This window comes from Somniosus microcephalus, chromosome 11, assembly GCF_052327205.1.
Source record: "Somniosus microcephalus isolate GS21.2 chromosome 11, FLI_Smic_1.0, whole genome shotgun sequence".
In the NCBI taxonomy this organism is placed as follows: Eukaryota; Metazoa; Chordata; class Chondrichthyes; order Squaliformes; family Somniosidae; genus Somniosus; species Somniosus microcephalus.
Window position 1 is genome coordinate 67,356,969 of NC_140997.1, and position 25,899 is coordinate 67,382,867.

At 50.8% G+C, this 25,899-nt stretch overlaps 2 protein-coding genes across 2 annotated transcripts in view; one reads left to right on the forward strand and one right to left on the reverse strand.

Moving 5' to 3' along the window:
• LOC147110641 (uncharacterized) overlaps positions 1-25,899 on the forward strand; it is a 180,457-nt gene that overhangs the window by 116,650 nt on the left and 37,908 nt on the right. The window contains exons 8-9 of the mRNA XM_086000826.1: positions 13,479-13,673; positions 17,008-17,086. Of these exons, the coding sequence (XP_085856952.1) occupies positions 13,479-13,673; positions 17,008-17,086 (274 nt within the window). The remainder of the gene's footprint in view (positions 1-13,478; positions 13,674-17,007; positions 17,087-25,899) is intronic.
• On the reverse strand, positions 18,222-25,701 carry LOC147110642 (uncharacterized). The gene is made up of 4 exons (XM_086002210.1): positions 25,675-25,701; positions 22,777-22,939; positions 21,636-22,618; positions 18,222-18,407 (listed from the first exon to the last, which is right to left on the reverse strand). Exons 1-4 carry the CDS (start codon positions 25,699-25,701, stop codon positions 18,222-18,224), a joined length of 1,359 nt encoding a protein of 452 aa, XP_085858336.1.

The following is a 25,899-nucleotide window of genomic DNA, read 5'->3' on the forward strand; positions in this document are numbered from 1 at the left end:
CGCGAAGGCCCCATGGGCCCCGTGGCTGGGCCTTGTGGCCACGTGGTGGCCGGTGAGGGGCGCGCCCAGGCTGTGGCTGCCAGGTCCGGAGCGACGTCGCGGCTGGAGTGAGCGGACAGCAGCTTGTCAGCCTCGTCGGCCAGGGCTTCTAGGTCCGTGAGGCCGGACGCCACGATCGCTGGGCGGATGCTAGGAGGTAGCTGGCGGATGAACAGCGTGCGGAAGAGGGACCCGGGTGGGCTCTCGTCGGTGAGTGAGAGCATGTGGGAGAGGAGGTCTGACGGTGAGGCGTCACCGAGGCCTGGAAGGTTGAGGAGGCGGCAGTTTCGCTGGTATGTCGAGGTCGTAAATTTTTTAAGGAGCGCGGCCTTAAGATGTGCATACTTGCCCTCCTCTGGTGAGTTCTGCAGCGCTATCCAGACCTTCGTGACTGTGGAGCTACCGAGTGATGCGACGAGGTAGTCATACTTCGTCCCATCTGTGGTGATGTGTCGCAGCCGGAATTGGGACTCAGCTTGGAGGAACCAGGCTTCGGGCTGGTTTTCCCAAAACTCCGGCAGTTTCACGGAAACTGCGTTCGTGTCCGCCATTGCAGTGCTCGGAATACGTTCTGAGCGTCGGGGTCACCAATGTTGCGGCTGCCGCGGAACACGAATGGAGGCCGAACCGATCTGAGGAACACATGGCTTTTATTACATTCTCTTGAGAGATGGCTGCTCCAGCTCCTCTCTCTGCTAAACCCGAAAACAGACTGAGGGCGACACCCGCGCTTTTGAGTACACACTGAGGGCGACGCCCGCTCCTTTGTCATGCCTTAAAGGCAGCATGCTTCTTAAAGGCAAGGTGCCCGATTTATTGTCCACGGACGGAAAAGTGGATTGCGCCCGTTTAGGTGGCGATCCGCCACACTATCTTCTATTTATGGCCCCTAGTTTTGTTCTCGCCCACAAGTGGAAACATCTTCTCTACGTCTACTCTATCAAACCCTTTCATAATCATAAAGACCTCTATCAGGTCACCCCTCAGTCTTCTCTTTTCTAAAGAAAAGAGCCCCATCCTGTTCAATCTTTCCTGATGGGTATAACCTCTCCGTTCTGGTATCATTCTAGTAAATCTTTTTTGCACCTTCTCCAGTGCCTCTATATCCTTTTTATAATATGGAAACCGGGGCTGTTCACAGTACTCCAGTGTGGTCTAACCAAGGTTCTATACAAGTTTAACTAAAGACGATTTAAACTTATTGTTGTTCAGATGGTGGTAAGAGCCATGTCCAGAGGGGATATCCCTTATCATCAAGTAGCCAGCCTGCAACTTGATGGCCTGGTTGGAATAAGTGACACAGAGGACTGACGCGGGATGAAAGAGTCAGGATACCTGGTACAGACCTGCATGGTGCGCTGCCTGTGGTTGGAAACCAGCTGAATGTTGCGGAAGTGGAATCTCTTACAATTGGCAAGGCAATGTGAATGCAGTATATGGCACCTTGCACCCTGGGGAAGCCTGCCATGTGGCGAAGCCTAGTGCTCTCTCATCCTGCTTCACTCTGACCATGGGAAAGAAGGTGTTCCTCCTGATATAGAGAGCCTCGGTGACCTCCCAGGTACAGCAGTGCACTGTAAACTGTGAGATGTTGCTGATGTCACCTGCTGCAGCCTGAAAGGAGTCCGTGGCAGTAAACAGCAACTGTGACCTTTGTAATGTATATACCTTTAAGGGAGGAACTACTTTTTACAGCTCATGTATACTGTAGTACCGGCAGTGACCACACCTGTATATAGCACTGAGTAGTAATCTGTACAGGCAGTTCCACTGTGAGCCACGTTGAGTAAACACCTGTTGTACCGTTTCTCCTGCAGTCTGTGTCTTATTATACACAGACACTACATTGGCGACAAGGCAAGTTCGAACCTACCTGCAACTCTGCATCACCTCCCGGGGATTCGTTCCTGGAGATCAGTGGATTGGAGGTCCAGGCCAGAGACTCGGGCGTCGACCACGGGCAACCGCCCAGTCATCCAGCAGAGACTCGAGAATTGCGGGGGAGGCTGTCGAGAGCCAGGCTTGGCTTTCCAGTCGAGGTGGTCCAGCGAAACGGGCTGGCAACAGGTAGTGCGCAGACCCTTCCCGGACAGCGGCGGGCTAGAGCCCGACCGAGCGGCGCAGCAAAGGGCCGAGCAGCGTCGATGGGGGAGAGAGAGAGAGGGCAGAGTGCACAGGGCGCAGCCAGTGTTCAGGGGCCGAGCAGCGTCAAAGAGAGGGAGAGAGAGACGCGCAGCAACCCGCAAGGCGCCGCCATTTCCACGAGTACCGCCGAGAGCGGCGTTGGCAGCAGCAGGGGAGGAAGGAAAGCGCGGGAGACACCATTTTAAGCCATTGGGAGACGCCATTTTAAACCACACCCAAAATGCCGAAGAGTGGCAGTATCACCGCATTTGACAATGAAGTGGAAGATTGGACTACATATGTCGAACGAATAGAGGTGTACTGCAAGGCAAATGAGGTGTCAGATGACAAGAAAGCGTCGGTATTGTTAAATTTAATGGGTGCAAAGACGTATGGTTTATTACGAAATCTAGTAACCCCAACAAAGCCAATGGAAAAGAGTTTTGAAGACATAGTAACGATACTACAGGAACATTTAAACCCCACACCGCTGCTGATAGCAGAAAGATTCAAGTTTCACAAACGGAACCAGCATAAGGATGAAAGCAATGCTGATTATTTAACAGAACTGCGCAAACTATCGAAACAGGGCCAGTTTGGAGCGGGACTGGCAGATACCTTGAGGGACAAGTTTGTGTGTGGGCTTCAAAATGAAGGAACCCAGAAACGGCTTTTATCTGAAAAGGACCTGACGCTGGAAAAGGCTTTCAGCATTGCGGTATCATATGAAGCAGCAGCACGGGGCGCTGCAGAGATACAACAGAGACCGCAAGAATATGGCACAAACGAAATGTCATATGGAACAGAGAAGTGCTATCGCTGCGGCAGAACAACACACGACCAGAATGATTGCTGGTTCAAAGACAAAGTGTGCAGACAGTGTGGAAAAGTAGGACACATGGCATGAGTCTGCAGGTCGGGAAAGAAAACCAGCAATAAGAAACCTACCAAAGGAAAGTACAAGAAGGTACATAAGATGACGGAGAATAGTTCAGACGAACAAAAGAGTGATAATGACTCCGAAAGCAGGGAACTGAGTTGTCTGAAACTACATAATGTGATCAAAACGGAGGATCACCGAACCATTTAGGTCACTCTCAAGATAGCAGGAGTCCAGGTAAAGATGGAATTGGACACAGGATCAGCCCATACAGTCATAAACCGACGGGACTACGAGCGGCTATTCTCACACATACCCTTGAGAGACACAAAAATTATTTTGAAGACGTGCACGGGGCAAAAAGTCTACCCCAAAGGAAAAATAAGGGTGACCGTTATATATAATGGTAAGGAAACACCAAAACTAGACCTGTATGTATTGAAGATATTTTCGCCTCACTATCTGGAGGGAAACGCTTCACTAAGATTGATCTGGCCCAGGCGTATCTGCAAATGGAGGTAGAAGAAGCATCAAAAAAATACCTCACAATCAACACCCATAAAGGTCTCTACCAATACAACCGGCTGGTATTCGGGGTAGCATCAGCTCCGGCTATTTGGCAGAGGGCAATGGAACAAGTCCTGCAAGGGATCCCAGGGACCCAGTGTTATTTGGACGACATCCTGGTCACGGGCGAAAATGACAGTGATCACCTTGCCAACCTGGAGCAGGTGCTCACTAGATTGCAGGAATATGGGCTCCGAGCTAACCGCCCCAAATGCGAGTTGTTTAGAAAACAGATCTCGTATTGTGGCCACGTTATCGATAAAGAGGGGTTACATAAGTCCCCAGAGAAGATTGAGGCAGTAGTCAAGGCTCCAGCACCGGAAAATGTGTCACAACTGAGGTCGTTCCTCGGGCTGGTAAACTACTACCATAAGTTCTTGCCAAATTTGTCTACAATACTACACCCACTGAACACCCTACTGCAAACTGGGGTGCCATGGAAGTGGAGTGACGAATGTAGATGAGCTTTCCAGAAGAGCAAAACACTAATCACATCGAAAGAGGTATTGGCCCATTACAACCCGGCATTACCAATTCGGTTGGCATGTGATGCGTCACCCTACGGCATTGGAGCGGTGCTGTCGCACAAATTCTTGGACGGCTCAGAGAGGCCAATAGCCTTTGCGTCACGATCACTAACCTCAGCCGAGCGTAACTACACCCAGATTGACAGGGAGGCCCTCAGCCTAGTGTGTGGAGTGAAAAAGTTCAATCACTATCTGCACGGGCAGAAATTCACCTTGCTGACTGATCACCAGCCTCTTGTCTCCATTTTTAATCCGAAGAAGGGCGTTCCGGTGATGACTGCACAACGACTACAAAGATGGCCACTTTTTCTAGGGGCGCACCACTATGAGATTGAATATAAGGGCACGAAACAGCATGGAAATGCTGATGGGCTATCATGCCTGCCACTGCCTACTGCGGAGGAAGCACCAGCAGTGGACCCTGTCGAAATATTCCATTCGACGATAGTTGAATACCTACCGGTAACTAACGCTTGTATCGAAAAGGAAACACGAAATGACCCGACACTGTCTCGGGTATATGATTTGACGGTGAAGGGATGGCCAGCACATGGCGACTCACTGTTGCCAGCATTCTCAACAAGGAGAGAACAGCTGTCAGTGTGCCGGGGGACCTTGATGTGTGGATCCCGAGTGGTAATTCGACCCAAGTTAAGGGATAGAGTGCTCAATGAGCTTCATGAGGGTCATCTGGGAGGGGTAAAAATGAAAAGCCTAGCCAGGGCTTATGTGTGGTGGCCGGGAATCGATAAACAAATCGAGGACCTGACCAAGAGCTGCTCAGGATGCCAGAGAGTCCAAAATGCACCACCACAGGCCCCTCTACACCCATGGGAGTGGCCCTCATCTCCATGGCAACGGTTGCATATTGATTTTGCTGGTCCATTCATGGACTCAATGTTTTTAATAGCCGTGGATGCGCACTCGAAATGGCCTGAGGTCATCAAAATGTCCTCCACCACCACGGAGAAAACTATTGCAGTCCTACGGACCATTTTTGCCAGGAATGGCTTGCCAGAACAGATTTGCTCCGACAACGGACCACAGTTTGTGTCCAAAGAGTTCCGGAGGTTCTTGAAAAAGAATGGGGTAAGGCATTACACATCCACCCCGTATCATCCAGCCACAAATGGATTGGCTGAGAGGTTCGTACAAACCTTTAAGAAGGCAATAAAGGCTATGTACAATGACAACATTCCGCTGCAGCACAAGGTGGACAATTTCCTGTTCGCCTACCGGAATGCGAAACATGCAGTCACCAACCAGGCCCCAGCCATGATGTTTTTTAACCGAAGGTTAAGATCTTGCCTGGATTTGCTCAGACCAAACGTACGAAGAGATGTTGAGAGTAAGCAATTCCAGCACATCCATGAGAAGCCAACAAGGAGCTTCAATGTAGGGCAACCAGTCTTGGCCCGCGACTACCGAACAGAAAAATGGCAGCCAGGAACGATATGCACACGGCAGGGCCCACTAATGTACACAGTAGACGTTGGGGAGAGCATCGTGAGACGCCATGCTGACCAGATCCTAGAGTCACAGGAACAAGTCAACCCCATGCCTCGCCCATATGTACCTGGTGATGAACCCGACGTACAGGTTGATGTGCCTCAATGAATCCGAGACTCGACGTTAACGGAGCAAAGCAAGGCTTTTATTAACTCAGAAAGTAATACACATTGGAGAAGTGTCTCTCATCCAGAGATCTGCTGTACTGCTGTGAGACACGCTGGGGCTTGCTTAAGTAGGGGCCAGGTATGGGCGGAGCCCTACACACAATACAATACAGGTAAAGAAATGAAACTGAAACTAAACTAAACACAGGGAATACAGTGCCTGATGAATGGCATATTTCATCACATTCACCCCTTCTACAGATTTAGTCTGTTCGGGGGTTTGATAGTCCTCTGTGACCGACGTAGCTGTTGTGGTGCCGCGGGTGTCGGCTGGGTGTCCCCGGTGGCCTCCTGGGTCTCTGCCGGGGGCGCCGCCAGGGTTGTTGAACGGGTAGTTGGTGGGGGCCCCGTTGGTCGATGTTCTTCCGGGGGTGGTGGAAGGATAGTGGGTGGGTAAGAATTGCTGTGATCGTTGTTACTGTTGTCTTGGTTGTTGTCGTTACCGGCTGGGGCGACGTCTTTTATGGACACGGTGTCCTCCCTTCCGTCGGCGTGCTGGACATACGCGTATTGGGGGTTGGCGTGGAGTAGGTGCACTGACTCCACGAGGGGGTCCGTCTTGTGGCCCCTCACATGCCTTCGTACAAATACCGGACCTGGGGTGGAGATCCATGACAGCATGGATACGCCTGAGGTGGATTTCCGGGGAAAGACAAACATTCGTTCATGAGGCGTGGCATTAGTGGCAGTACACAATAGCGACCGTATCGAATGGAGCACATCTGGGAGGACTTCCTGCCAGCGGGAGATAGGGAGGCCCTTGGTCCTTAGAGCTAGAGTGACTGCTTTCCATACTGTCCCGTTCTCTCGCTCCACCTGGCCGTTACCCTGGGGGTTGTAGCTGGTGGTACGGCTCGTGGCGATCCCCCTGGACAGCATGTACTGGCGTAGCTCTTCACTCATGAAGGACGCCCCCCTATCCGTATGGATGTAGCTCGGCATACCGAACAGGCAGAACAGGCTGTTGAGGCATTTAATGACCGTGGCGCTGGTCATGTCTGGGCAGGGGAAGGCGAATGGGAAACGGGAGTATTCGTCCACAATGTTCAGGAAGTAAACATTGCGGTCGGCTGACGGGAGGGGGCCCTTGAAATCTAAGCTGAGCCGCTCAAAGGGCCGTGTAGCTTTGATTAAGTGGGCTCTATCTGGGCGGTAGAACCGAGGCTTGCACTCAGCGCAAGTGCGGCAGTTCCTGGTCAGAGACCGAACTTCCTCAATCGAGTAGGGTAAGTTGCGGGACTTTATGAAGTGGAACAGCCGTGTGACCCCTGGGTGGCAGAGGTCGTTGTGGAGGGTCTGTAGCCGATCCCCGGTGGCGCTGGCACACATCCCTCGTGAGAGGGCGTCGGGGGATTCGTTAAGGGCCCCTGGCCGGTAAATGATGTCATACTCGAAGGTGGAGAGCTCGATCCGCCACCTAAGAATCTTATCATTTTTAATCTTCCCCCTCTGTTTATTATTGAACATAAACGCTACCGACCGCTGGTCGGTAAGTAGGGTGAAGCGTTTGCCGGCTAGGTAGTGCCGCCAGTGGCGCACTGCCTCCACGATGGCTTGGGCCTCCTTTTCCACAGAGGAGTGTCTGATCTCGGGCCCTTGGAGGGTCCTCGAGAAGAAAGCTACGGGCCGCCCCGCCTGGTTGAGGGTGGCCGCCAAGGCAAAGTCAGACGCATCACTTTCCACTTGAAAGGGAGTGTTCTCATCCACTGCCTGTAGCGTGGCCCGCTCAATATCCCGCTTAATGCTTTTGAAGGCGGCGTGGGCCTCAGCAGAGAGCGGAAAAGAGGATGCTTTCAAGAGGGGGCGGGCTTTGTCGGAGTAGTTGGGGACCCATTGGGCATAATAAGAAAATAACCCCAGGCACCTTTTCACGGCTTTGGGAGTGTTGGGCAGGGGGAGCTCCCGTAGGGGGCGCAATCGGTCGGGGTCTGGTCCGATTTCCCCATTCTCCACCACGCTGCCTAGTATGCAGAGGCGCGTGGTGTTGAAAACGCACTTGTCCTCGTTGTAAGTGAGGTTGAGTTTTTGTGCGGTTTTCAGGAACCTCTCGAGGTTCGAGTCGTGATCCTGCTGGTTGTGACCGCAGATGGTGACGTTGTCGAGGTAGGGGAAGGTTGCCTGCAAGTGGTGGTCATCGACCATGCGGTCCATCTCCCTCTGGAAGACCGAGACCCCATTCGTCACCCCAAAGGGGACTCTGAGGAATTGGTAGAGGCGTCCGTTCGCCTCGAAGGCGGTGTACAGGCGGTCCTCTGGTCTGATAGGGAGCTGGTGGTACGCTGACTTGAGGTCGATGGTGGAGAACACCTGGTATTGGGCGATTTGGTTCACCATCTCGGATATGCGGGGTAGCAGGTAGGCGTCTAGCTGGGTGTATAGATTAACCGTCTGGCTATAATCTATCACCATCCGCTTCTTCTCGCTACCCCTCACCACCACCACTTGGGCGCGCCACGGGCTGTTGCTGCGTTCGATAATGCGCCCCTTCAGGAGCCTGTCTACCTCGGTCGCGATAAACCGCCTGTCCTCCCAGCTGTACCTCCTGCTTTTGGTCGCTATTGGCCAGCAGTTGGGAGTAAGGTTCGCGAATAGCGAAGGCGGCTTTACTACAAATAAGAAGTATAGCATGAGAAAATTGTTAACAATATTTACTGTGACTTCCTCATAAATGAATAATACTTTGTAGTAAACATGTTATTCCTTTAGGGGGTGAATTTCCTTGCCATTTTCGGTACATTACTGACACTGGAACTGCGTAGGAAATTTTTCCTGTGATAAAACTTGTGTACAAGCCGTTACCAGCACATGTGCACTTTAAAAGGCTTCCCCCACGATTCCACTTCTGGAGCCATTCCATAATGCACCTGCAGACGGCTTCACTTGCTTCTGACTGCTTCTCAAAGGGTGAGACCACCATCAACCTATGGACTCCCCACTACCCCATCCCCTACCCGCAGTCAGGGTTTCCAAGGAGCGGGTATGGATTCCCTATGGGCATACTCTTGTATGCTATTATCATGGAGGGGCAGCACCACTGCAGGATGAGCAAAAGTGACTCAGGCAGTAGTTACTGCAAGAAACGTCACAGCATGTCTCATCATTGAAGTCTTATCTTCCGTAGAACAAAGTCACTGTTGACACCTCAGCCTTACCTCCTTCTACCCCCTTGCCAATAAAAGGACATTCCCTGAAACCACTGCCTATCCTACCACATAACAACACGGCAGTCCTTTTTGCCCCTATGTTAGTGTACCAATCCTCATCACATCAGTGAAGACATCAGCACCATAAAATTGCACCCTTTGCTGTATGACTGCACCTCCATGAGGATTAAAACCTCATGTCAAGTGCATATTTATTTCTATTTTCTTACAGTGAATTCTAAAGTACACACAACCAACCTACTCTTTCCACACACCAAGCTTCCCCAAGATGCCTACATATCCCTTTTTGTAACTTATTCTTGTGCTTCTTCTAGATGCCACCTGAGGGTCAGGATCGCAGGATGGCTGGCTGCTTATGCTGTATAAGAGGCTAATGGGACTTTGTACAATGGGAGCTTATTCCTTGGCAGCTTGGTGTTACTTCCCACATTCCACTGGTGTAGTGCTATGATGACTGCAAGCCTGGCATGTGCTGCTGTCTTGAGAAATGGCATTATCATGCAGTTGTGACTCCTGCAGGGCTTTGCCCTCATCATCATCTTGTGATGTGGAGAATCTGCAGAAAATGACGGTGGAAGCCAACAATGTGTGAGCATCACCCTCTTGGGATTAAGGAGACACCGAAGGGTGTGGAAGGTTATGGCTGCGTGGTGCTGTACAAGGATGCCAGGGCAACAATAATGTTGCTCAGTCGGTAATCTGGCACCAGCATGATGCTGCTGACCTCGCCATCTCCTATGGGGAGCCGTGTGCCTCCCCACGAGCTCCAAGGATGGGGAAGCCCCCTCCAGTGTGCATCAATTTTTCCTGCAAGACGATAGAGTGAATAAGGGTAGAGTTAGCAGTTGAGGAGTGTGTGCCAATTGGAATGGGAGAGGTGAAGTAACAGATGTGGAGGTTTGAAGCTGTTAAAGTGGAGAAAGGGTTGTGCATGTTAGTAATTGCTGCGAGGGAAGCTGTGTAGCCATTGTGCAAGATGCTGATTTGGAACCCCCCCTTAACCAGAAAACATTGGGAAGGGTTAGTTGAGCAAGTGTTGCTTTAAGATGGTGAAAAGTGTGCTGGTTCCCAGGGTGGGCAAAGAAAAAAAGGGAGTGTGGAGTGCAGTGTGTTAATTTGCCTGCCCTGCTAAGGTTGGGAACTAATTGTGGCAGTGTTGTGGATGCGAGAGTTGGCAGTCAGTGCCAGTGCCACCTCCCTCCAGGTAGAACAGCTGATAATTCTGAGTGATTTGGTAGAACCCACACTCAGCAGTCTGTTTGTCCTGCCTTCAGTGCCCTCCAGGAGAGTTGGAAGGTCTGAGTGAATGAAGTTTTGCGATCTTTTTCTCTGGCTTGGTGCCAGGCCCTACTGTCCTCTGGGCACAGATCGTGCTTGAGTGTTCATAATTCTGTACAAGTCTACTAAAAATGTTGTTCATAAATGTAGTAAAGTTGAACAGAATTTGCGGTCGGTATGACGGCATACTCTCAGAGTACCCCGTCATACCACCTTTGACATTGACCGCAAGTTTGGGATTTCCGCATGCGCTTGCGCTAAATCTCAAACTTGCAATCTGTCAAGTTCCAACTTGACAGATCATCCACTGCGACTGTGAAATCCTTATTGTTAGCGCAGAGTTGGGCTAATTGTCCACCAACTGCCCAGCAATTATGCAGGAAAATTTTATTCCTGGTGCAAATAGGCACAGGAGCAGCGTTAAGGGAGGGGGGAATATGCAGCAGCTTGAAATATACACCCGTCATGATAAAAAATCTTCAAAATAAATACCTATATCCACCTAACTATCTCCTGATCCCAACACAACTCACCGAGACAAATAGGCAAAGGATGAAAACAATCTACCAAGAATGAGAGACTGATTGATTTATTAAATAATTGGGGTGAATGAGAGACTGATTGATTTATTAAATAATTGGGGTGAATGAGAGACTGATTGATTTATTAAATAATTGGGGTGAATGAGAGACTGATTGATTTATTATTAATATAACTGAGGTGAGTGAGACTAAAAAATCATGAATGGGCATCGGAGATTTCTGTTTCCTGATTGGAGCACCCTGGTTGGGACGTGATCCCAGGTATGCTTACGCACAAGGCGCGCTCCAGGGATCAGTGGTCCGCTACGCTGCACTCAACTCCGCAGTGAAACAACACAAGTTTTCAAAGGGGGCCTTGTACCAGGTAAGTGCGGAGGTCGGCGGCATTCTCCTTAGTTTCGCTGCCGACCGCAATTTCAGGGCCATTGCCTGCACCAACTGGTATGCAAATGAGCACACCCAGGAAACGCGTGTATGTCCCTATTGAGGCCACTGGCAGCACTTTTTTAAGGTGCAACAGCAGTGTAGATCACATTGAGGAAATTCCAGGCCCAAATGTAAATTTTGATCAAATAAGTGTATACTTGCCTTTCTTTGCATTTCGAGATATAGTGCTATTGGTCCAAAAATTGCTGTCAAAATAATGGTGAGGCTAATAGCAGTCGCTGCTATTTATGTGCAAATGCCATAGCAACTTCAGGCGAGGGCAGATGTGCCATTAAATGCGGTAATCGAAAAGTTGCTGTTGGAGATGCACCGTACCTCGCTGTCTGGCTCGCCATTCAAATGCATTGAGCGGCGTGAAGTTCCTGTACTTGCACAGTAGATACCAAATAAACTCGCCACAGAAAGTTAAGTCAAGTTATTTCAAGTCATAAATACCCTTTTAACAACATGATAAGTTTAATTATTGCCAGTCACTGGCACCAAAAATTAACTATTACAGTTATAGTCTCATTCCTTCAGGTTTTAATTGTTGGAGATTTAAAAACAAATGTAATTTATTTTTTTTACTTTTTCTTTCTGTCTCTCTTTTTTCTCTCTCTTTTAATCCAATCTTTCTTTCCCTCTCTATTTCTCTTTCTGTCCCTGATTTGACGTTGGAAGTGTAAGTTAGAAGGGTAAATTCACTTAGATCCCAGATGCCCTGTAGAGGGTGCCGCACCATTTCCATCTCGCACTTCCAGCAACTTGCAGGGCAAAATATCATCGACATTATACAGGCAAGGGCAAATCTAACCAACAGCCGGTGCTGTTCGTTGGCCTCCCACAGGAAATTTTTGGGCCAATATGTTTTGAAAAATGGTATTCTCAGTTATTTTAAATGTGAAAAAATAGTCCCGATAATCTCAAACAATATGTGTTATTTATTTCAGAAAGATAAATGTGAACCAAGAGACCATGGGGGGTTAAGGACCCAAAACAGAAATTGATTTACCCTGAACGCAGCAGGCAACGGGTTCTGCTGTGTTCAGGATTTACCAGGTCAACACGTGGTCTAAGCAGTGGTCCTTAAGGGGATCACTGATGGCCACCATCCAAAATATAAGTTTAAAAAAATACTTACCTGAATGTAGAGCCGGGAGGAACAGGAATGCTCCTCTCAGCTCCACATTCAAAGGAAGGGATGCTGCCGGCCACTGCTCACTGTCCTCCTGATTGTTCCGCCCCGGATTCATCTGAGGCCCTTGGCCAGTGTCCCAGCCAGCCTAATTCGCTCCTCTCTGCAACTGGCGAGTTGCCTCTGGTGCCCACAGCTTGCCGGTACTATCCTAATGAGGCCAGCGGACCAATTTGCCGTGGTCCCGGCGTCGGATTCATTAGGCATGTGCTGCACCAGTATCACTCACGATTATTTCCAGGCCATAGTCTTACTTTGAAGTGGAATGTGAGCAGCAATGTTCCACAAACTGGTTCATCTATCTTTAATACACTCCCCTCATTCTCTGGCTGCTATAGTAATTTTATGGGGGGAAAAATTTGGTTGATTTGCGTCTCCCGTTAGTGCCCTAAGAGGGCGCTAACGGGGCGCAAAGCAACTAGCGCCTGGGCACGGCGCCGCTAACGCCTCCCACGAAATTCAGCAGGAAGTTAGCGGTGGCGGTAACCGTTAGCGCCCCGCCTGCCAGCAGCTGCCCGCTTTGCCGTTCCCAGCCTTCTGAACAGCACCCCCCGTGGAGTGCCAGCTGCGCTCTGTGAGCCCAGCACTTCTCTTTAAGTGCTGGGCTCTTTTGCCGGCACTCCGATCCCTGGTGGCCCAGCTGGCCCCATCCCCATTAATAAGGGGAGGAAGGCCTGTAATACCGCGGCACGTAGCACCGCGATATTCACGCGCAGCACCCTAAGAGGGAGGCGGGGCGCTTCCAGTAGCACCCTGCCTCCCTCTTGGGGCGCTACTGGTGAATTTTGGACGCGGGGGCGCTAACCTTTTCGGGGCGCCAAAAAGTAACGCTCCAAAGGGGGCGAGACCCAATTTTTCCCACTAAATCTTTAAAAGCTGGATTTAACTTAAAAGTAACCTTTTTAATATAAATCATACTTAGATTCTTTCCACGGAAAAATGGTTAAAAGTCCTGAAACATGACTGCTCAATGCAAAAAATGTGATTATTGAGTCTGTCCATTAGAAATCAATTTGTAGTATAATTAACTAATGTCCTGTCTACCTTCTGACACTTATAGAAACTAGAAGTTGACAAGCCAAGTGGAAAAAAGCCTAAGTGGACAGAGTATGAAGTTACAGTTCATACAGGAAGCTGCCTTGGGGCAGGTTCAAAGTCAGATGTTTTTATTAGCTTTTATGGAGAAAAGGACAAGGTGGAAGATATACTGTTGTGCAACTCACTTACCAATCCTATTCCGTTCCAAAAAGGTCAGGTAAGCAGCAATTCAGATAATAGTCAGACTTTTTCTATAAACTACACCTGTTTCTTTAATTTCTATATGCCTTCTGGATATTTCCTTAATTATGGACACAAGTGAAAATGCAGCAAACGTAAAATATTCTTTTCAATTGAAGTTTAGAATGCAAAATATTGATAATGTCCGAACTTAAAACAAAGTAACTATTATTGATCCTCCAAAAGGAAACATTTTGGCCCCGATTTTCTGCCAGCCATTGGGTGGGTTTTCAGGCGGGCAGGGGCCAAATATCGCAGAAAGAGGGGGTCGCAACCCCCCCCCCCCGCCTGATTCCCCGCCCTGTCCGACTTTCGGACCGCCGTTTCTCTGCGACCTGAATCAGTCCCGCCCGCCGCTTTTCAAGGGTTCCCCACGCTAAACACGCCTGCGGGGAACCCCGCTGATGAAACCTGGCGTGAAGCTTGCCGGCTTGCTTGCTCTCAGCTGCAGGTCATTCGGGAAAGCTGCGATTTAATCGGAGAGCATTTGTATGTTGAAGGACCTTGTTGTTGCAGGTTTGGGGCTACTTCTTCAAGGCTTAGGCACAGCTGTGGAAGGTTGGAGCCTCACACACTTCTCCAATGTGATCTCCTGGGAAGCCCCTCTCGCCACCCTCACTCAGCACTTCCTCAGCGGAGGCATCTACCAGAAGCATGGGACGCCTTTTTTTCCTTCCCTTCTTGCCATTAGAGGATCTCCAGCAGCAGAGGCGGCAGCAGCAGAACTAGGAACAGCAGGATGAGCACCAGGAGCACCAGGCTGCTGCTCACTCACCTGAAGCTGCACAGGCCAGAAGGGGCCAGCGCTTGGGAGTGGCTTGAGAGCATCTTGCTGCGCTTTAGGGGGATATGGGGACCCGTATCTGCACTGGCAGTCCTACTCAGAAGGACTTCCATGAAGATCTGGTTTCTCTGTTCAATAGATGGCCAACGCTCCTCAAGAGATGTCATTCTCTTATGAGCACTCACCATGTTTTCCATACCCTGGCGAGTTATCTCCTCCATGGAGGTTGCCAACCTTTCCATGGTGATGCGTTCATGCACCAATGACTCCACAAAGGCTCTGCTCATGGTCGCTATGGACTCCTCCATTCGCTCCACACTCGCAGCGACCCTGGAGACAAAACCTGCCAGAGACTCCTGCATCTGTGCATGGAGATCCATCACCTCTTCTCTTGCGGATGGACCCAGACACAGAGGATCGACATGCAGTGCAGCTGAGCTGAGCTGGCAGAGTCCTGCGCCCTCCGACGAGGACTCTCCACTGCTGTCCCTGTCTCCAGAATCTGCTGAGGCTCACTTGTGAGCTGTGAAACACCAGGTGACAACACTACTCTATGTCCTGAAGGTCCCCCCGAGGTGTGAGTGTCTGCGCTGGTGCTGGGTGCGTTTACTTCTGCTGACGCTGCGCCCTCAGAGGTTGGAGCTTCCTCTGAGGAGCCTGGCTGCACAGCCTCTTCCTCCTCCACGGTGGGGACGGGGGCTCTGGATGGTCCTGTGGGGGAGTAGAGGAGGGAGTGAGAGATGTGATGCCAAGGTTACATGCACATTCGAGTTGACATCTGCTGACACCTGCATCCGTGCAGCCTTGGTCTCAGTGGGAGGCCTCTTCCTGCCTGACCTAGGGAAGAGGACCTCCCTGTGGGCCCTAACCCCATCCAATAATGCCTGCAGTGAAGCTTCGTCAAATTTGGAGGCAGCTCGGGGTCTGGCACTGGCCACAGCTGCTGCAGGCTCCTCTGCCATCTTGTATGGTTCGTTTGGAAGCCAACAGAGGAAGCAATGCTTGCTGTGGACCTTGAAAGCACTACGAATGATGACATCATACTGTGGGGCTTTCTGACTGGAAATGGACAATTAGCAAGGCTGTCTACACGCTGGAAATTAATTGGCCACTTGAGGGAAAGTTGCGTGCAGCTGGCTGACCCATTTTTTTTCGGGTCAGAACCCCACATTCGGGGAATCCGACCATTTCCCACACAATCCACAAAATCGGGCCCTTTGTCTTTGTTTTTAACACCTTTGTTTTACATCATATCTCCACCTTAACTTCAAAATAGTTAGAAATGTTTGTCGGTCACCTTTTCCTTATATTGTCCAATACAGATGTTGCTCTTTAGTGCAAAATAGTGATGCAGGACTGTTTATATTGCAGTAATTTGGTTTTAAATTATGATTAGTATTAAAAGATAAAAAAGAAGGGTTTGTTCCTAAATGTTTTCTTTCCGATATATAGCTTTGCAGTTCTCTCGATTGCGCTTGATTTTTCCTTTCACCATGTCTCTCTTCTTTCTCTCCTCTGCTCCATTTTGCTCTGCCAGTCAGCACGGAGAGGATTTTCAACTGCCGGCCACCCGTTTATTGCCTGAAAACAGGCAGCTGGCAGAGGAAAATCTGGGGGGCCCTTGGACAACCATTTGCCCATCTGATCCAATATTCAGGCAGGCCAGCACGCCCATTCAAAACAGGCAATTGGCTGTTTAAACAAAAATCAGAAAAGCTAAAGTTTTACTTTTTTTTAAAGATTTCTGTGCTCTCGTCCTCCCCCGCGGGAACCTCTTCCCTCCCACCCCACCCTTACAGGCCAGCTCCATGCAGAAACCAGCTGATTTTTCACCGCAACAGGCCTGCGAGTTGCAGCAGAGCACTCAATTGGTGCCCATAGCTCACTGGTAAACTCTCAATGAGGCCCGATCCTGAAAATGGGTCAGGCCACCCGACTACGGCCTTGGGCAGGTGCTGTGGGTGCGCCACTGATATCGCACCCAACTTGAAAATCTCCCCTCACAACTATTACGTCTCCATCTACAGCACTCTAGCTTTAAATGGCGACCATATTCTTATACAAACGGTATTTTTGTTGCATAGCTTCTCAGTGGGCATTTTAAAAGCAAACAGAAAGCACCTTAAAATCCCATAGATTTACAGGGTTTGCTATTTTTCTACCTATATCCATAGTTGTCTTCAATTTCCTTTTAAATACAGGAATGCCTGCAAATTTAGGACCATTTGGTAAAGAGAATAAAATTACATTTTTGGTAAACAGACTGACTATGACATACGCCTCAACTTTTTTTTAACGTGTTTATATTCCAACTTTAAGATCTTCATTGCTGCACATCATCCCCTGACTATGAGGACATACAGGCCACCTGTTTCCCAGGAGACAGATAGATTACTGAGTAATATGGCAATTTATAAAGGATGCACACAATTGTCAGAATGGCATTGTTGCGCTTGTCAAAGTACAGTTACTATATTCCAATTGGCAGTTTGCTTTCATGTGAATCCTGTTTGAATGTATTTTACAGACTGATGTTTTTCTGGTAGAAATTCAGAACGTTGGAAAACTTCAATACATCATAATAGGACATGAAAGGAAAGAACCTGGTAAGTAAAAGCACTCATCCGCAACATTGGGACATTCAATAATTGGAAGAGTAGATGTTTGAAAAGTGTTCATAACGTGACCAATAAAGTGGATTTGTTTTGTCTCTGATAAATGGAATGCATGAGGAGATTGGGTTGCAAACAACAACAACTTGCATTTGCATAGTGCTTTTATATAGGCGCAGGGCACTTCACAGGAGTGTAGTCAGATAAAAATCGACGGCAAGCCAAAGTAGGAGATATTAGGACTGGTGACCAAAAGCTTGGTCAAAGACATTTGCTTTAAGGAGGGTCTTATAGGATGAGAGGGAGGTGGAGAGGCAACAACAGTTTAGGGAGGGAATTCCAGAGCATAGAGGCTCAAGGCACAGGCAAAGGGAGTGGGGGATGCATGAGAGACCAGAGTTGGAGGAATGCAGATCTTGGAGGGTTGTAGGGCTGGAGAGGGTTATAGTAATAGGGAGGGGTGAGATCATGAAAGGATTTAAACACAAGGATGAGAATTTTAAATTTGAGTTGTTGGAAGACTGGGAGGCAGTATAGGTCAGTGAGCACATGGATGATGCTGAGTGGGACTTGGTGCGGAACAGGATACGGGCACCAGAGTTTGGATGAGCTGAAGTTTATGGAGGATGGACAACGGAAGGCTGGTCAGGAGTGTATTGGAATAGTGGAGCCTGGAAGTTGACATGGATGAGGGTTTCAGCAGCTGATGCACTGAAGCAAAAACAAAGTGTGCCTGGGTTGAAGGGGCTGTCAGCAACACCCCCCCCAAAAAGAAAGACCAGGTATGTTTGTAATTTTTTTTTTTAATGCTCCCCCTCCCACAATTTCTTTGGGGAGCCAGGACACAATCCCAGATGGAGGCCAATTCTGCTATTTGGTAGGTCAGTGATCTCACCTGGCATACCACTACTGATCGCACAGCAGGTCCTTGTAAGAGTCTCCTAATATCTCCTTCGTTGCTTGGTATTGATTTTTGTCTGATTACGCTTCTGTGAAGCGTTTTGGGAAGTCTTCTGTGTTAAAATGCTTTATAAACGCATGCCGTTGGCAGTCCCTACCCCTGTCCTTGCCCCTTCCTTTCTCAATTACCTTGTCCTGGTAGGCGGAGGCTCAACCCCCAACCCGCCATTCAGGAAACTTCGAAGTTCGGCCCAGCCTCAATGGCCCGGATTTTGCAGTCAGCGGCGAAGGAATGGCATTCGCCATTCACCTCACTGACAGCTGCCCACAAAGTTTCCGCAGGCTTTAGAACAGAGACTTGCTCTAATCCAGCATCTGATCCAGTGCGGCGTCCTCTACAGGGGATCTGTGGCATCTGTGAACAGGACAGCAAGCAGCGAGGCTCTTCAACCAATCAGATTGAAGAATCCTCACTGAGATGCAGGGCTGGATTTTCTCAATGGAAAGCTTTTGGAGGCGGGCTGCTGCTTGCCGGCTTTCAATCCCGCCTCCATCAGCTTCTGGCCAACCAGCGGGAATTTCCCCTGATTGACCTTGTTAAGCCCGCCCGGTGGGCTCAGCAGGCCAATTAGGAGGAAGTCAGTGACAGAGCATGTCAACGTCTGATGTGTCATCTGTCAAGAAGTTTTGAAAGAAGAAATGTCATCGTTTGCCAGCTCTGTGAAGCTGTCAAACACTGACATTCTGTGTAGTTTGATGAGTCCTTGTGTTCAGGACTCATCAAACCTTTCAACTTTGCAGAAATCACCTGGCTGTTGGTTCGGAGGATCCAACAGCCAGTCTGTGATCTCCACAATGGAGATGTCGGGACTCCGGCTCCACAGCGGCTGAAGGCTGTAGGCAGAAACAAAGGTAAGTGAACATTTTCTAACACTTTACACTCACCTTACATACTTACCACTCCACACTTGCACCCATCACTCACCTCTACATTGCACTTTCAGACCCCTCCGACCCCTGCAGACCTCCTACTCATCTCCTACAACCTGGCAGGGTTCCCCGAGGTCGGGAAGCCTGCACCTCGGAGTGAAAAATGGGGATAATCCTATTTTCTGCCTGTTAACTACCTGTTAACAGGCAGTTAATAGGCTTTAATTCCTTTCCCACCTCGAGGAGACGGGACCCGGGGCAGGACAGCTTCCCGCCTCCTGGCAAGAGGGCATTGAGGCGGGTTGAGGGCGGGTTTACCACCCGCCCCCAAATTCTGCAACTTTACCGGCAGTTCCACCTCCATAGCTGCCTCCTCGGGGCTGACAAAATCCAGCCCGCAGAGTCTAAAGCAGGAAGTATAAATTAGATTTAAATCATGTACAGAAAGTGGAATAAAGATTGGGAAAGACAGATGGGATTAAGGGAGAGAGATAAAAGAGACAGACAGAAAAAGTAAAACATTAAAAAAAAATCTCCAACACTAAGGCCTAGAAATTCAGCTGTTTGCGCCAGCCGTTAGCGCCAGATTTCCGGCGCTATCCACTTAGCGCCCGGGCACCGCCGGATCTGCGCCTACGCCGAAATTCAGCTGGGCTTTAGCGCCGGCGCAAAGTGTTAGCGCCCGCTCAGCTGCGCGCGCATCTTATGACGTCATTCCGTCGTGCAACGCCGTTTGTGCGCCCCAAACCGGAAATTCAGTGGCGCCCGGCCGATGTGGGCGTGGCGCTGCTAAGAACTGTGAAATGGAACTCAACAGAGGCCCTGTGGGATTCGGGGAGCGCTAATTAAAGGGCACATCCACTCACCCATAAAAGCCAGCCATTTCGCTGCAATGACTTGACTGGTTTGGATTTCTGCACAGAGAGCAAGGCACAGAGATTACTGATTTCGGACACCATAGGAGAGGTATTTTTGGCTTCTAGCCAGTGCTTTGACATTTGCATCCTTGTGATTTTGCTGTTTGGAACTTTGTAATGGGGGCTGCATGGGGGGCCAACCCTCAGTTGCTATATTTTGTGCGAAGGGCTCGCAGACGCTTTGAGAGAGGGCCAGGCATGCCTAGACGCAGAGGGGCCATTAGGCGTCGCCAACGTAGGCCTTACCCAGTCAGGCAATACCGGGAGCAGGTCTCATATCTCACCATGACTGCGGCGCATTGTGTTAAGAGGCTGCGCTTCAGAAGGGAGGTGGTTGGAGAGATCTGCCAGCTGCTTCATGCAGATTTGCAGCCACAGCTCATGTCCAGGGCGTCTCTCTCGGTGGAAGTGAAGGTCACGGTGGCTCTCAGCTTTTATGCAAGCGGCTCCTTCCAAGCCGCTGCTGGGGACATTGCGAACATCTCCCAGTTCGCCACGCATCGCTGCATCCGACAGGTCACCGAAGCACTTTTGGCGAGGAGGCACCAATTCATCTCCTTCCCCATGACCCAACACAAGCAGGAGCAGCGTGCAGTCGGATTTGCCAGGATCGCGGGCTTCCCCATGGTGCAGGGCGCCATTGACTGCACGCATGTGGCTATGCGGGCACCTATCCACAATGCCGAGCAATACCGCAACCGGAAGGGCTACCATTCCCTAAATGTGCAGCTGGTGTGTGACCACAGGCAGCGCATCCTAGCTGTCAATGCCCGCTTCCCAGGAAGCAGCCACGATGCCTTTATCCTGCGCCAGACTACTGTGGCTGACATGTTCCAGGCACAGCCTCCACCAAGGGGATGGCTTATCAGGGACAAGGGCTACCCTTTGTGCAGATGGCTCATGACCCCGCTCCGCGCGCCCAGGACCCCAGCGGAGCTGGCATACAACGAAAGCCATCAAGCCACAAGGAACCTAATGGAGCAAACGATAGGCGTCCTCAAGCAACGGTTCCGTTGCCTGGATCGTTCGGGCGGGTCTCTTCAGTATTCGCCGGATAGAGTCTCCCAGTTCGTCGTGGTGTGCTGCATGCTCCACAACCTGGCTATCCGCAGGACTCAGGCACTGCCACCTGACATTGCCCCACCACCTCAGGAGGACGAGCAGGAGGACCCTGAGGAGGAGGAGCACCAGGCCAGGAGGGAGCGACAAGGTCCAAGGGCCGTCCGCCGGGGGCTTATTGCTCGACACTTCTAGGCCCCCTGTCAGGGAATGGCCTGGGCCACTGAACGCAGCTGAAGGCAGCCGCTCCGCAAGCCCTCAGCCGGTTAACCCAACAACCACTTGAAACATGACACCTGCACATGGTGAATAAATAAACATCTTTATTTCAAAAACTCAGGGCCCTTCCCACATGGAAGAGCAAAACAGAGAAGACCCCCAAAAAACAGTCACAAACTTCTGTCACTCCCAAAACCTGGGGAGGACTAACAAAACATCACCATCCAAATGGCCTTCCTCACTGGCCTAACAAAAACAAGCCCCCCCCACAACACAAACACCCCCATAAAACCAAACCACATAATGCCCCCCAGAACAGAAGCCCCCACATCACCCAAACCCTCGCTCAACACACTCTATTCGGTGTGGCGAGAGGGCGAGTCTGTCGACAGCCGTCTTTTGCCCCGGCCCATCCTGCTGCTGCGCCTCAAGCTGGGCCGTGAGGCTGTGGCGAGGCTGGGGGAAGGATCTTCAGGGCGACAAGGCGTCTCGCCAGATGCCCTTGGAGGTCGGCCTACACGAGGGCGGGCCCGGGAGGGGCCAGCTGGTGGCTGCTGCAGCTGTGGGTGGCCCTCTTCACTGCCTGCAGCAGCTCCTTGCACCCTGGCTGGGGGAGTGGCAGGCTCGCCTGCACCAATGGGGACAAGGTGGGTGATGCCAGGTGCGCGCTGGTCGCCAGACACACGTGCACTCGGGCGGCCTGGCCGGGGAGCAAGCGCGCCAAACTGTTGGTCGCCAGACCGGTGTGCGGCAGCAGGGCGGCGGCTGGCCTGGCGACGCCTCCGCGCCAGTGCGAGGGTGGCAGAAGTCAGTGCCCCAACTGCGCCGGCATGTGCCCGCATCTGCAGTGCCATTGTCTGCACAGCACCTCTCAGCTGGCGACTGGCGTGCTGCGCTGCCTCGAGTTGTTGCACCCCCCTCTCATGCGCTGCCACAAGGAGCTCCACCCCCCTGGCGTGCGCTGCTGCGAATTGCTCTAGGCCCCTGGCCTGGGATTGGCCGAAAGCCACCACACTTTGTGCGAGGCTTTCGATGGCGTGAGGCATCTGTGCCACCACCTCCATGATTTCGACGTGCCGCCGCTCCGACGCCGCCGACATCTCGTCCAGGAGGCGCACCTCCTGGGCGACGTCCGAGTCCGGACTGGAGGGCGCCTCCACCCTCTGGCCAGAAGGCTGGCGTGCCGCCGGAGCCTTGCCGCGTGCGGCCACGCCACTGGGACCAGGTTCTGCCCTCCCCTCCACCGCCTCCCCCCTCTGGGCAGAAGGCTGGTGTGCCGCCGGAGCCTTGCCGCGTGCGTCCATGCCACTGGGACCAGGTTTGGGGCTCCCCTCCCCCGCCTCCCCCTGGCTCTCCGGCACGCCAGACGTCTCCCCTTCATTGCCATCTCCTGGAGCGGAGGAGGGTTCCCCCGAGGTGGCGCCTTCCTGCTGCTCCTCGACGTCCTCCTCCTCCGAGGGCCTGGCTGTCTGGGCTTCAGGGAGCACCTCCTCCTCACCAGCTGAAAGCAGGAAGGCACAAGTGTAGCTTTAGAGTGAGGACAGGCCGACAGCGAGGGAGGCCGCACTGGTGCATTATGCGCATTTTTCGGCCAGTGGGGAAGGATGTAGATCTGATGCGCGAGGGCAAGGGGAGAGGTGCACCCGGTCCTGTCCTTACCAGTGGGTTCCAGTATAGGGTCGGCGTCGCCGAGCGCCACAGGCCCAATCACCGGGTGACGCAGCAGTCGGGCCACCCTCTCTTCCAGAACCGTTAGCTCCTGGTAATCGCGAGGGCCTCCACCAGTGACACGCAGGCTCCTGGCGTTCCTCGCCAGCTTGGCCTGCAAGAGAAAGGAGGGCGTCTAAGTACAGTGTGGTGCCCCGTTGTTGTGTGTGAGGCCTCCCATGGTGGAATAGCTTGCACAGTGTGGTGCCCTGTTGCTGTGTGTGAGGCCTCCCATGGTGGAATAGCTTGCACAGTGTGGTGCCCTGTTGCTGTGTGTGAGGCCTCCCATGGTGGAATAGCTTGCACAGTGTGGTGCCCTGTTGCTGTGTGTGAGGCCTCCCATGGTGGAATAGCTTGCACAGTGTGGTGCCCTGTTGCTGTGTGTGAGGCCTCCCATGGTGGAATAGCTTGCACAGTGTGATAAGTGCAGAAAGAGCTATTGATTAACATGCAAGTGCCATTGCAGCGGCAGCAGGGCTGGGCATTAGACTTTGGATGTCCCTTTGGCCCTAATGGGAGGTGCACATGCAAGGATGAGGGGGACACTGGAAAGGGTACTCACCTTGACCAGCCGACATAGGTCATTGTATTTCTTGCGGCACTGGTCCGCACTCCTGGGAACATCGGAGTTGGAGGAGACCCTCCGGGCAATTTTGGTCCACGCCTCCCTGAACTGGCTCCTGGGAGCCTTCCTGCCACTAGCCGGGCACACGACCCGTCTTCTCTTGCGTACCCCATGAAGGAGCACACCCAGCGCATGCTCAGAGAACCGCTGGGCTCTTTCACGGGCCCTCTCCATGACCTCCAGGCGTTGATTTGGTACACAACCAGTCCTGAGGCCTAGTTGCAGGGCTACAGCATGCAGGGCGTGGCTGCAGTCAAAGTTGACCCTTCCCCCTTTAAGAGCTGGCCGGCGTCAGGGTGTCTGCTGACACTCACCACATGATCGCACCTGCGCTGCGCCCGGAATCGGCGTTATCAGGCTGCATCGCCGGATTAGCGCCTGAACACAGGGTTCCAACGCCTTTTGCAGCGCTCGGCCAAAAAGTTGGCCAAATCTACTGAATTTCGGCGAGCTCGCCTGCACTTTCCGGCGGCCGCTAAATTTGCCGAGCACCCGACTTTAGCGCCGCAATAGCGTCCGAACTGAATTTCTAGGCCTAATTAACTTCTGAAGGAATGAGACTCCACACTTCTAAAATAAAATTTTCAGGGCCAGAGAGGTTGTTTGGTAGTAATTATCAATTATCACGCCATTAAAAATTCATTCACTCCTGAATGCACCAGGCCTTACTTTTTATGGCATCTTTAGTGGTGAACTAGTGGGTAAGTACCCCAAGTTCACGCCATTGCATTCATATCAGTGCCGAGTTTATTGGCGAGCACTGTTACAGCGCACCCGTGGAGGAGTAGGGTATCTCTGACAGCAACTCTGGATTTTCACATTTAAATGCACATGTGCGGGCACCAGAAGTTGCTGCCCGATTTACTCCATAATGGCCCAGAAATTCGGGTCTCCATTGGTGAGTACGCATGGGGTACTCACCCGTAGGCCCAATGGAAGTGCCGGTTTTGTGGTGAATTAATTAAAATTAAAACATTTTTTCCACAGGTTTATTATTTTTAAATACTTTAAAGAAAGGTAAGTTTATTTTTAGCCCCATTAGAAAATGTAATTAATTTTTTCAAAAATTTAAATTATTGTTTAAAATAGTTATTTTATGTAATTTATAGTTATTTTAAAAATGTGATGATTTAAAACATTTATTTGAAGTTTTAGTGATGTTTTGGGGCTTATAGTATTTATAGGTTTGACAGCTCTTCCTGTCAAACTTATGAATGAAGCATTCCCTGCTACCATTGGCTCTCCATGGCCCACGTGATCCCAGGGGACGCTTCGAACTAACTGCGCCCCTGGGATATGCAAGCACTGCGCGCCGGCAGTTGGAGGAGGCCCAGGATCGGAATCCCACACGGGCCCACAGCTCAACGGCCGGCGCGCTAGGTAAGTGCAGGTCGGAGGCTTGCATCCGCGGGAAACCTCCGACCCGAATTTCTGGGCCATTACCGGTGAGCGCTGTTAGCCTCACCATTATTATTAACACAAAATCCAGACCACCATATCCAGTTCCTGGTCTAATGCATGGCCTTTCTCATACACTCCTGCCAGAGTTACATTGAAAGTGCATCATATGGGCTGAGTATTTTCAGCCCCATGATAATTAGCTAATATTTTTTTAATTACTTTATTTAAAAAAGAGAATGTATGCATATTTTTGTTAAGTCACTGTGCAGTTTTATCACATGGTACTTAAAAGAAAATACATTGGCGCATCAGTGCAATTATGCACATACTGGGAACAATATACTGTTTGGGGATTAGAATAATTTGACAAAAGATCCTGGGGTTTATCTGCGTCACAGTGAACAGTTTTATACAGCTGGGCCATTGTACTTTGTGGGGAATTGGGAAGTTTTTTTTTATTACTTTGTGTCCCATTCTGAGCTTCTTGTAGAGGGGGGAAGGTGGTGTATGTGTGTGCAAACTGTCTGGGTCACGTGTATTTCCAGAAAAGGCCTCCAGATTGCGTGGTACTTCCTCAATTGCAAGTGGATTCTGACTGGCATATGTCCCACCATGTTTGTTGTGAGGGTTGCATATTCTCCACTGTGCAGAAAGACATCTTCTAACAGCTAGCAGTGACATTTGTGCCACCCTGCAAGTTTTGATTCGGGGAATCTTACTCTCCAGTGGCGAGGCTGAGCAATTGAGGCCCATCATATCCTCCCAGACCATTGCCTAGAGTGGTTAAATGCAGAGTCACAACCAGAAAATGTATAGCAGTGTACTCTTGTCACAGTCTCTTTAGCTGTCATCGCTGAAGCAGGACAGAATTTGTAAAGCATTTTTAGGGTGTGGTATACTAAATGTACTGTCCCTGCTGCAGGTGGTGGTTGTGAGAGTTGCTTCTACATTGATCTCCAATACACCTCTGTTATTTGATAGCCTGGGTCTTAATCCCAACGTCCCTTAGGGCATTCAATGTTGTGCTTTGTCTGGAGGTAAACCTGGTC

Coding starts and splice junctions, on each gene's coding strand:
- LOC147110642 (XM_086002210.1), bottom strand. CDS start 25,701: ATGACAGCTAAAGAGACTGTGACAAGA. Junction 22,940..25,674: donor CTAAAGAGACTGTGACAAGA/GTACACTGCTAT, acceptor TTTCTCTTGCAG/GCCAAGCTGGCGAGGAACGC. Junction 18,408..21,635: donor CCTCCCGGGCCCGCCCTCGT/GTAGGCCGACCT, acceptor TCCTGTTCACAG/ATGCCACAGATCCCCTGTAG.